This window comes from Halyomorpha halys, unplaced genomic scaffold, assembly GCF_000696795.3.
Source record: "Halyomorpha halys isolate HHAL.00 unplaced genomic scaffold, Hhal_1.1 Scaffold1.1, whole genome shotgun sequence".
In the NCBI taxonomy this organism is placed as follows: domain Eukaryota; kingdom Metazoa; phylum Arthropoda; class Insecta; order Hemiptera; family Pentatomidae; genus Halyomorpha; species Halyomorpha halys.
Genome location: NW_027115366.1, coordinates 1,752,922 through 1,765,250, shown reverse-complemented (window position 1 = coordinate 1,765,250; position 12,329 = coordinate 1,752,922). Strand labels below are relative to the sequence as shown.

The 12,329-nt window shown below is 30.1% G+C and overlaps 1 protein-coding gene across 7 annotated transcripts in view; it reads left to right on the top strand.

Annotated features, from left to right (window-relative positions):
* LOC106692697 (uncharacterized) overlaps positions 1-8,985 on the top strand; it is a 17,755-nt gene extending 8,770 nt beyond the window's left edge. For 6 of the 7 annotated variants that reach the window (XM_067052420.1, XM_067052421.1, XM_067052419.1 and 3 more), the window contains 4 exons: positions 1,711-2,120; positions 2,204-2,299; positions 6,649-6,852; positions 8,609-8,985. In XM_067052420.1, the coding sequence (XP_066908521.1) occupies positions 1,711-2,120; positions 2,204-2,299; positions 6,649-6,852; positions 8,609-8,708 (810 nt within the window). In that variant the 3' untranslated portion in view covers positions 8,709-8,985. The remainder of the gene's footprint in view (positions 1-1,710; positions 2,121-2,203; positions 2,300-6,648; positions 6,853-8,608) is intronic. The other variant, XM_014438834.3, reaches the window with a different exon arrangement.
* Positions 8,986-12,329: the final 3,344 nt, after the last annotated feature.

Sequence of the window (12,329 nt, the reverse complement as noted above, 5' to 3'; positions counted from 1 at the left end):
ATTTATTATGTAAATTGTTACTTGAAGATAGTCATTATAAAGTATGCAGCTTTGTGTCTACTGAATAAACTTTCTTGATAATATAATATATTATTGTTTATATGAATGAGCATGATATTGCTTATAGTTTAATCTCGGAAATCCAAACTGACTGCTGCAGGGGGTATTTTTGAATTACTGAAAAGTTTGGATTAGAGAAAGTATTAAGAAAATGATAAAAAAAAATTCAACAACATGAATGTACATTATTACTTTTATTTATTAAATTTTTAGATTTAAAGCTCTCCGAGTTAAATTTATATTTATTTTTACATCACATGTCAACTATATCGTCATCTTTAGTTTATTCAAAAATTATATAAATATACTAGAAAGAAGCAATTAAATCATAATAACAGAGATACATAAAAGAAAAATTTGTTCAAAATTAGGTCCCATAAATACGTCTACAATAAATGGTGGACTATTGTTCCAAAAAATATTGTAGTTGATCTACTAACAAGCATACAGTTCCAAAAACAGCCAAATCCATTTTCTAATTTTCTTTTATAATTTCTAAAATGAAAAAGGAAAAATTACAGCGAGTAGGTTGGTCGATGTACAACATTTCACATAAAAAAAAAGATCACTTTTGAAATATTAGCTTAAAACGGGAAGAGGAGATTTTAAGATCTTACTTATCTGAATTTTCAAACAGACAATTATAGCGAGTAGGTTGGTCGATGTATGACATGTCCTAATCTCACAAGAGGAGATCATAACACTAAAAAAATGGCTATCCTTCCCCGCCTTTTTATTTTATTGTAAATTTGACAGTTGAAAATTTAAAAAAAATTTATCAAAAAAAGTTAATTAACTAATTAAAAAAAGTTGGTTATTTTATTTATTTATTTTTTTTTTTTTTTGCTGAAACCTCTTCACTGCTTCTTCTCTCAAATGTGAGTGAAGGACTTGGTGCTGTGCTATATCATTCTCTGTTCCCCACTTCAGTGACTGTAATAAGACACTGCTTTTTCATGCTTCATTGTCATTAGTTCCTCAACTTATCTTTCACCTTCTTCTTCTTCATTTGGTAGAGACAACAATAGAGTATGGTAACACTCTGTACGATTTTCTCATCAGTTTTAAATGTGAACTCATTCTCCTCATGACCTTCGGGCCATTAATGAACATCTGTATCATTCTATGGATAGATATTATTTATTTCTAATTCCAACAAAATATATTATGAACACTTTCATAGGAATTAAATTACTTGATATCAAAACTGTGCTAACATCTCCACTTTCGATCTTCTTGGTGATTAAAACAACTTAACTATAGATTACAAAGTTAAAATTGAAATACATGTGCAGTTTTGAATACAAAAATGTTATTTCCTGCTGATTTTTCTAAAAAAAAAAAAACTTTTTTTTTTTTATGCCAGTTCAGCTTACTGGGCTGGGGTGTTTGGAGTACTGAAGTTCAAATTACCAAGATCACACTGATTTCAAAAGAATTTAAAAATAAGGACAAATATATTGTAATAATATATATATATATTGAATGCGAGAATTCTTGCTGGTGTTAACTAGTCTCAACTTAATTCTCATTCCTGCCTTTACCTAAATGAACTAATAAACAAATCTTTATTTATTTACTCTATCAATAAATAAATGTATTTATTTATCAAAAATAATGACCACCATCAATATCCTTTGATTGTTTCAGGATGCTCCATTCCCAAAACTAGAATATGAAGTAGGAACTCCATTTCCTAAGTTCACTGTTCTCATCCAATATTTATATAATTTCAATCAGCCTTTCACGGTTGGACATATAGAATATGTAAAGGACTACATTCTGAGATATTGGACTGAAGAAGAAATGAATTCGCCAAAAGGAAGTTGGCTACCATCATTTTTGGATTGTATACCAGTGTCGAACGGACTTGCTGTTGTTTGTGCGGATAGGAGGTCCTTCCGTTGGCTTCTGAATAAGAAAATAAAAGGTCTTAAAGGCTTCTTCTTTGCTAACACTGATGCTCGGGCGCCAATCAAGCGAGTCAAACTCGCTTTTCAAATTCCAAGCTTCGACATTACTCCTAATGAAGCTCTAAGGAAAATTCACCAGGAAAATAGGTCAGTTAATTATTTCTTTAAATTTATCAACATTTTTTAAGAGTTTTTGTCATTGTTACCTCAGTGTTATAAAACATTTTAAGATCGAAAACTGTTGAAATAGAAAGTGGCTACACTCCAAACAAACAAACTATCTGTACAGTTAAAATTGATAGTACAAGAGCCCAAGAGGAAAAAAAGTAAGTTATTTATACCTGATTTTTTTTTTTTTTTGCTACTCTAATAAAAACTAAATATAGTTAACTGTCTAAATTGATGAGTCTGCCAAGTATGGTTTGAGGTTATTAAAAATGGTGGTCAAAACTTTAAAAATAAATAATTTTTCATTTGGAGCTCCATATTATAAATGTATCTATAAATATATAAAACTACCTAAAACACTTAAAAAAAAAAACCTAGCAGAACTTTAAAGTAGAGTAAATTTACTAAAATAGGAGCCCCCCTAGCAATGCTTTTTGTGTTAAATACGGGGCTATCCAGAAAGTTCCAGACATTTTGAAATAAACAATTCACAAATTGAAAAATTCAAAGTTTATGATATACATTTGAAGGGTACACTCTTTTAGCAATTGTTCTACATAATCGCCATTCAAATTGAGACATTTATCATACCGTGGCTCAAGTTTTTTAATTCCCTTTCTGTAAAAATCTGCCACCTGCGATTTCAACCAGTGGTTTACACCGGCATGCAGTTTGGCGTCAGTATCAAAGCGTTGTATACCGAGTCATTTTTTCATCACTGGGAAAAGGTGGTAATTTCTCGGTACCAAATCCTGTATGGTGGATAGTCAAACACCTCCCATCCAAGAGTGGCTGGGCACGATTGGCTGAGTGTGGATGTGTGTTGTGAAAAAAACAACATCTTGGTGCTAAGTTTTCCCCCACGCTTATTTTGTATGACGCACTGTAACTTTCTTAGTGTTTCACAATAACTTTCTGAGTTTATTGTTGCTCCAAGTTTCAGAAAATCAACGAGAAGCACTCCCTTGGAGTCCCAAAACACTGTAGCCATGACCTTTCTTGCTAACAGCATTTGCAAACACTTTCATGGTTTCTTTGGAGAATGTGTGTGCGCCCATTCCATCGACTGCTGTTTTGTTTCACAGTTGACATGCTTCACCTAAGGTCTCGCACAAGTGGTGCAATTTTCTATTGTAGGGCACATTTTGATGACTCACAGAGAGCAAAGTGAGGAACGCACAGCCCTCACGCTACAACAGCTGGTTGCGTACTGAATGTAGGAATGTTCGGACACAAAAATGGTGGCTCTACCCTCTCCCATCGCCATGATAGTACAAAATGTCTGTTACTTTCTGGACAGCCCTTGTAGTTTCCATAAATCCTAGTTTTTTTAAGAGCAACATTTCATAAAAAATGCTCTGTAAAAGTTAGTAAATTTACTGTGGGAAATCTATATCTTAGAAACAATGAGACACAAAAATGTATATTAGCTTTCAAATTAGCTAGTTTGGTGTGCTTTAAAATAGTTTATGATGTTTATCTTTGTAGGAGCAGTAATTTTAAAGATTAATTTTTTTTAACATTTTAAAACAGCTGCCATTTTATATTCCCCCTAACTATACTTCGCAGACTCATCGATTTCGACTTGTAATTATTCATAGTTTTCATTAAAGAAAACAAAAATTGTGGTGAAATAACTGACTTTTTTTCTACCGGGCTCTTGTATGTTGAGAACAACGTAACATTCTTACATTCCAAACTTAACTATAATAACCTGATAATTAGTAATTATTTTAAAAGATATATTAAAAAGACTTCACTTCCTTGCTACCAAAGTTAACAATAAGTTGATGGATGTTTTTCATATACCTATTTCTACTAGCACCCGACAAAGTGATGGGTAAACCAAAGTACAGATTCTCTTTAAAAAATTGATTTATTCAAATTAAGTATAAATCGAGGAAAATCTGGTTTAAATAAATAATTAAGAAGTATAAAACATTAGTAAGAGCAGTAGTGACATATTCTGCGGAAACTTGGACCTTTTGCACCCTCACAATAAATGCTTTCAAAATCTTCAAGAGGAAAATTTTCCGTAAAATTTATTGACCTGTGTTGAAGAAGGGTGAATGGAGAATCCGGAAGGACAGCGAACTGTATGAGTTACATGGATCTTGTGACATTGTCTGCTTCATACAAACAAAGAGAATTGAAGAGTTGGGTCATGTAGCACGGATGGATGGATCAAGAATGCAAAAAAGAAATTCTGCTTGGAAAAATATATGGTACCAGTAGGAGAGGACGACCTCGAAGAGGTTGGGTTCAAGATACAGAAAAAGACCTGGAAAATCTCAGTATAAGGAACTGGAGGAGGAGAGAGTTGTGCAGAGAGGACTGGTGTAATGCTGTCAGGAATCCAAGATCCTCCTCGGGCTGCAGAGTTACATAATTAGATAGTTAGTTAATTTTTTTTTTTTTTTTATCACAGAATATTTTTTTATCTCTCTACTTTCAATGTATTCAGAGCTTTCACTGTCAGCTTCACTTTGGCCTAATGCACACTGATCTCCGGAGGTATCCTCCGAACTGTCTTCCTTCAGGTTGATGATTTTGTTCCATATCTGGACTTACTCATGATTGCTAGAAAAGGAAGGGGGATTGGTCAAAATAAAAAAAATACTCTACTCAAATTCAATTATATCGTTGTAAATACTTTCAATAACCGGAGACTGTCTACAAAAATTGAAACTTTTGCTCATTGTCTTTAAAAAAATATTCTTGTACTGTCACTGCAGCGATCATACTAAAGATCATCTCTTGTTTATTTGGTGAAAAGAACAAGGAATTTTGTGAATGACAAAAATGAAAGATAACCTTCAGGCTTTACAATCCACTTTAGTTTATAATATTGAGACACAGTTGAGATAACAAATTAGAAGCATCCTAGTAAAGACTTTTCTTTCACTCTTATATTTATTATTTGAGGAATGATTTCAGGAATGAAGCAAACATCTAAAGATTGTTTATAAAATAGCTAGTCCATCAATTTGATGGGTTTCGTATGAATATGTAAACTCCCTACATATTTTAAAAATTAGGAAGCTTAGGAAAAATAATTGTTTGCAGAAATTCTTTGGATTTATTGATTAATTTATGATGCAAAATGGTTATAATTAATGGTATCATTTTTTGGATTTTATTTTTTATGAGCGGCTTTGTGTTCATGTAGGAAATAATAAATTTGATTCCTTTTTGCTCTGTCTCTGTAGTCAAATTAGTTGTTGGAGACAGTCGATCGAAATGTTAATCTGGTTTAAATGAAAGTTTCTGGGATACCAGCACCATTAGTGTAAAGTTGATCACATCGATTTTATCAGATTCCATTCACTATGCATTCTATTCACTTCCGTTTGTGTAAATGTATTTTCCTCGACACGACTATGTTTCAAAAGTGGCTTGTTGTTATATCATTTTAATTCTTTCAGTTAATTAAAAAAAACATTCGGGAATACTATTATATGTCTTCTTGACCGGATTTGTCAGCAGAATAATATTTCAATATCGTCTAAGAAATTGATACCTATTGGAGAAAATCACTCGTTAAATCTTAATGTTTTTTTTTTTTCAATAATTTTCTTGTTTTTTGTTATTGAAAATTGCTCAAATGTATTATCCATTAGGCGTTTGTAATTTTTTGTTTTCTCTCTTCGAGATTTGTATTTATCAATTAAGAAATAAAAAAAAAAAAGAAACTGGTTCCTGTTACAATTTTCTTCAATATATAATTTATTTCTAATATTTTATATATAATTTAGTTGCAATAAACAATTAAATATGTAATTTAGTTATAATTAGATTTTAATTATTTTAACTTTGTGAATAAATAATTAATTTATAATTGTTTAACATTAGTGAACATTGTAAATCTTTTTTTTTTTCTTAATTTTTGAGGTGAAGAAAACTTCCAATTAGAATATTTACTATTCTAAATTTTGTACTTGTTCAACATTTCAGGATATTACCCCGTTCTCATATTGTATCCTCATATTTTTCAATTTCACAATGGACTCAAAAACATAAAATATATACTTTTTACCAAAAACTTATAGGCACTAAGGAACTTAAAAGTTTAAATTGGCTTATTTATTATTACCAACAATGGGAGTAGGTGGCTCAGTGGTAAGGCACTGTTCTACTAACTCCAAGGACCCGGGTTCGAATCTGGCTGTTCAATTTCATCAGATTCTGTCTTCTATTTTCACTCATTCGTACGAAAAACTCCTTTCTGGATTCAGTTATATTTCAACTACAACTCTCATCCCATATTTTATTCTCTAACCAAAAATCATTAAATATAATATATAAGAATTTATGTACCCAATGTAAATCTGTTCAAAAAGGAAAATACATATGGAAATCATAAGAAAGATATACTGACCTATATATTTGGCAAACTTTTAACATATTTATCGATTCATATTTTTTTTTTTTATATATATGTATTTATAAATTACACATATTTCTATTCTCTATTTTACATATATTCTAATAATAATTTTCATTACAGAGGGAACCAAGTCAATTTTGACCGTTTCAAGGTTCTAAGCTGTAAGAGAAACAAAGGCTGCCTCAACGTGATTGTTTTAACTGACTCTTGGAGTGCGAATAAATTAAAGACAAGACTTAATTGGAGACCAAAGTATGGAAATCGAAGGATCCGAATGTTTCTGATGGGAAGGAAGAAAAAGAAGCCTACCTCCGCGCAACCAGGGTATTATATGAGTTTTAATATTTATAATTTAGGGAGGAAAAATACAAAATATTTAAGAAAATCCATATAGGACCGGTGGCTTGACAAAATACTAAGGCAAGCTAATCTGCTCCTACATAGATGAACCCCGTAGGGGTTGAAGCGATGAACTGCTTTGGCTATCTATACAGGTTATTGTAGATTAAATAAACATTGTTTAACCTCTAGCTAACAGAGTCACCCCTGCTCAGATTCTGCTATGCTGAGGATGAGGCTGCATACCGCATGATACGTTGGTATGACCAATTTGCAGGTTTGCGGTTTGGGGTGGATCGTGTGATGGATCCCAAACAGTACGAGCTGATCAATCCCTCAAGTCTATTAAGATTCTTAGAATCTTCAAACCTTAAGCTCTAACGAGTTCACCCCAATGTTGTGGTGTTAATTACAAGATTGTCGTAATATTATTAGCACACAATAGGCCTTATTTGCCGCAGTGCTTCTGTGCCAAATTAAAAAAAAAAATCCTCTAAAATTAAAATTTCCCATTGCATTTTCCATTTTTAAACTGACCAAAAGCTATACTTATTACTTGTTTCATCAATATTATTAAACCTCATTCATGCTCCATATTTTTCATTCTCAAAGTCCTCGAAAGTAGACTGTCTAGGCACAGGCTCTTTTTTATAATTCAATATCAAGAAAACTACATTAGCCTATGTGTGCCTGCTTTAAAGAGTTGTCAAAGAGCATTTTCTGAAGGTAATAAACATTTAAATAATGGAAACAATCGATTTTAATTTTCGAAGAAGTTGTATTTCTAAATAGCATCAAATTTGGATGATGAACCATATCGTCAGTTTGGAAGAATGACTGCACCATCTAGCAGGTGCGGTAGGAATAACAACTTGTAACTCTCTTCCACATAATAATGTAGATAAATTGCAGTCTCATTGTGAAAATATAAAAATAAATTTATATGTATATATAGTTGACCGTAAAGATTTAGATATAAGTAGATGGTCAGAGTTGCGGTCAAAAAAAGAACAAATAGTTTTAAACTGTTTGCTCTTTTTTTGACCGCAACCCTGACCATCTACTTATATATAAAAATAAATTATTTTGAGTTGTGACAGTCTTCTTCTAAACTAACGATGTAATAAATTTTGATTTTAATAAAATTCCTGAAAAAAAAAATGGTAAATAAGGTCTGTTATGTTCAAAATAAAGTTTAAAAAATCAATTTATATTATGATACACTTAAAATTATACTTTTAGTTTTTAATAAAAAGTTTTTTTACATATTTGCATTTTCTTCAATACTACTTACATGCCTATCGACTTAAAATTGGAATCATGTTTTATCACAATACTTGAAAGGATGTTGAACAATATGACAATAAATTTTTTTGTATTTACTGCGAGGAGGAAACTGAAATATTTATTAACTTCACAGCTATTAATTATTGGAACTTCGAACGGAGAAAGAAATGTCGGCTTAAATAATGATCATAACAGATAAAATAATCATTCTCATATTTTATCATTTTTAAAAAGTCCTATAACTGAAATAGCATCGAAATCGGAGAATGACCCATATAACCTTCATTCATTTATAACATAAAAGCAATACCTCTACATTTCTAGCCGAAACATTGGCACTAATAAATCAGTTTTTACTCATCTCTGATCTTGACCGCACCCCTAATCACCTTTTCATATATAATCCACGGACAACTATTGACTCCTCATTAAAAAGTTTTTCTGTTTGTTTTAGGGAAGTAAAACCAACTAAGGACAAAGAACCAGCATATGACTTGGCAGAATTTGATGATATCGAAGATGATTCTCTTAGTGAAAGCTATGATGAACTGTAATATTGTCATTTTTATGAATTGTAATAATCTAGATAGGAAAAACAATCGAATCATAAGATTTGTTGTCTTGATTACCAATTATATAAACTAGAAAATATACTGTAATATTTGTCTCTTTCTATAATTATTGAAAATGTTCTGTGTGTTATACGATGAAGTTGTTTAAATAATTTAAGAAATATTGTTTCTTTTTATAGTGCAATTTTGTTTTAAAAGTAGGAATATTTTTGTTTTTTTTTGCTTACCTAATTTTTATTAAATTGTTTTAAAATCTTAATTTAATGCAGTTATTTTTTTACCCCATCGATTTTACTCAGAAGCATGATGCTCTAAGAGCTGATGGGTTAAATCCAGAGTCATTTCGAAAGATTCTTGATTAACTGTATGTAATACGTAAAAGGAAGATGGTCCAATTGCGGTAAAAAAAAATAACTCAAATAGTAAACATTATTTTATATCTTTTCTTCAAATGTAACGTTTCTGTCAGAGTTGAGCAACTATGAAACTAATAGCTAAAATTGTCATGGATACAATATTTATTTATCAATGATTCATTCATGAATAAGGGTCGTTGCCATGGCAATTTTCCATCACTCTTCCATCCTGCTGGTCTTTTTATCCGCCCCTATCTCATTTTTGTGTTTCCTTCCATTGAGTAAGGTGGGTGCCCTATTTTGTTTGTTGTTTTATTTTTTTTCTTGACTTTTATTCTTATTCCCTTTATTTTTCTGTCTTTTTATATTTCTTATTATTTCTGTTTTCATTAATTGTTTAATACCATTTTTTAATTCTTATTTATTTATACTTTTCACTTTAAATCTATTTTAAAATATGGAGATGGTCAGGGTTGCAAAAAAAAAAAGAACGAAATAGCTTTCAACTATATATTGTCCGATGTTTCGCCCCACTTTGTAGGGCTTCATCAGAGCTAAAAAGATATGAAAAACAACTAGGAATATTGCAACAATAAGATACAGAGAGGTAAATTAAGGTAGGATAAATATGTAAAAAAATAAGTGAACAGAAAATTATATGTAAATAAAAGGAAGAAAGACATAAAATAAACAGAATTTGACTGCACCTGGACCAAATTCCATTTATTGATACACACGGTCAATCAGCAATCTTCCAATAAGACATAAAATAGTATTAGTATAAAATAAACAATGATAAGAATAAAAAACTGCGTGACAATGGTAAGAATAAAAGATTACATAAACTATACAGTTAAAAAAATACAGGAGATGCATATAAAACGAAAAATAAAGAGAAAATTAGATGTGGAAACACGAAATTTAAACACAGTAGTAGACGGAAAATGGAGATGAAAGTTGTGAAAGAATAAATAAAAATAAAGGTAAACGAAGGTAGGTAAATATGTAAAAAATAAGTGAACAGAAAATTATATACAAATAAAAGGAAGACATAAAATAGTATCAATATAAAATAAACTTGAATAAACATTGACAAGAATAAAAAATTGCTAATTTTTTAGAAATAGATTTGTTTTTTATAATAATATTATCATTATTAATTTTATTTTTTCACTACCTTTATTTAACTCAACTTTCATCTCCATTTTCCGTCTGCTACTTTGTTTAAATTTCGTGTTCCTACATCTACTTTTCTCTTTATTTTTTGTTTTATATGCGTCTCCTGTATTTTTTTAATCATATAGTTTACGTAATCTTTTATTCTTATCATTGTTTATTTTATACTAATACTATTTTATGTCTTACTGGAAGATTGCTGATTGACCGTGTGTATCAATAAATGGAATTGGGTCTGGGTGCGGTCAAATTCCGTTTATTTTATGTTTTCTTCCTTTTATTTACATATAATTTTCTGTTCACTTAATTTTTACATATTTATCCTACCTTATTTTACCTCTCTGTATCTTATTGTTGTAATATTCTTAGTTGTTTTTCATATCTTTTTAGCTCTGATGATACCCTACAAAGTGGGGCGAAACATCGGACAATATATAGTTGAAAGCTATTTCGTTCTTTTTTTACTGCAACCCTGACCATCTTCTCAATATTTCAACTATTTATATACATAAATAAATCTATTTTAGATGTTTGTATCTTTTTTAGCCCTGCAATGAGGCCGAAAAGTTGGCTCACATTAAATAGTTAATTACTATTTGAGTTTTTTTTTTGTTTTTTTACCACACCCGGACTATCTTCCTTTTATGTAGAGCTATTTTACATTTATGTTTGATTTCAGCAGATTTTAAATTTCAACTTTAAAATTAATACATTAATTAACTATTCCATGTTCACTAAAAATATGAAGATGGTCAGGGTTGCGGTCAAAAAAAACAAAAATAGTTAACTATTTATTTTCCCACATTTTGCCCCTCTTTGTACGGCTTCAGGGCTAAAAGGATACAAAAACAACTAAAACATTTTGAAATATTAAGATAATAAGATGCAAAAAGGTAAATTAAGGTAGGGTTAATATTATGTGAAAATAAATTAGTATTAATGTAAAATAAAGATGGGGCGAAATTTCGGAAAATAAATAATTATTAACTATTTTTGTTCTTTTTGACCGCAACCCTGACTCTTCTTCATATTTAAAATTAAAATGATTATGATAGCCCGAAAAATGGGCCAAACCTTTGGTTCCTCATTTTGTGGGGGACCCACTAAATAGATTCAAGGTGCTGGGTCAGCTTGTGGCACAATGTTGGTAAGATGAGGCCTTAACTTTCCTGGTTTCAATCATGCGGCAACTTGTTCTACTGCTATTATTTTCTCAAAAACATGTTGCCTTTAAAATTTTCAATAATGGACTGAGAAAGACTCCACAAGAAAGTAGTTTCTTTATTGATAATAATTTTTTCAATTTGAATAATTCCTGATATAATTATGTAATATAAGTATATAATATTGGTGGAATCGTAGACTATTTATTATATATTTAGAATTGAAATATATCCTATTTTATATCTAAATAAAAAAAATTATATTTAATTTCTACTTCATACTAATGAAATATAAAGTATCTATATTGACGGAAGATAGTCGGGGTGGTGGTCAATAAAGGTATCAAAATAGTAAAATAAAACTATTTATTGTTAACCAACATTCTCCCTTGTTCCTACAATATAAGTTTAAATATTCTTTGCTCCCTAAAGAGGCAGACACATCATCCCCCAAAATGTACAAGATTAGAATAAATATGTTGTATTTCTATTCTATGTTTTTGACTTTTAGGCAATTATAATTTTTATATTTTATATTTTCTCTTCAAAATCGGAGAGGACTGACTATGAATATTTCAAGGGTACATTACCAATTCATTAATTGAAATTAAACTAACTGATCTCTTAATGAAAACAAAAACATAGAGTACGATATTGTGACAGCTATGAGTAAATGGGGAATAATTCATTTTAGGAAGTAAACATTTTAATCATACTGTCCATTTCCTATATAAATGATTCATATAGGAAAAGGTGATTTTCTTAATTGTTTAGTCAAATTTTCCAATACTTTCATCAAAAGCCACAAATTAGTTTAACTTTTAACTAAAACTGTAATCATAAAAGATAATTTTAAAAATAAATCAGTTAATAACAGTAATAGGATAGGAGGAAGCATTAGGTACAAA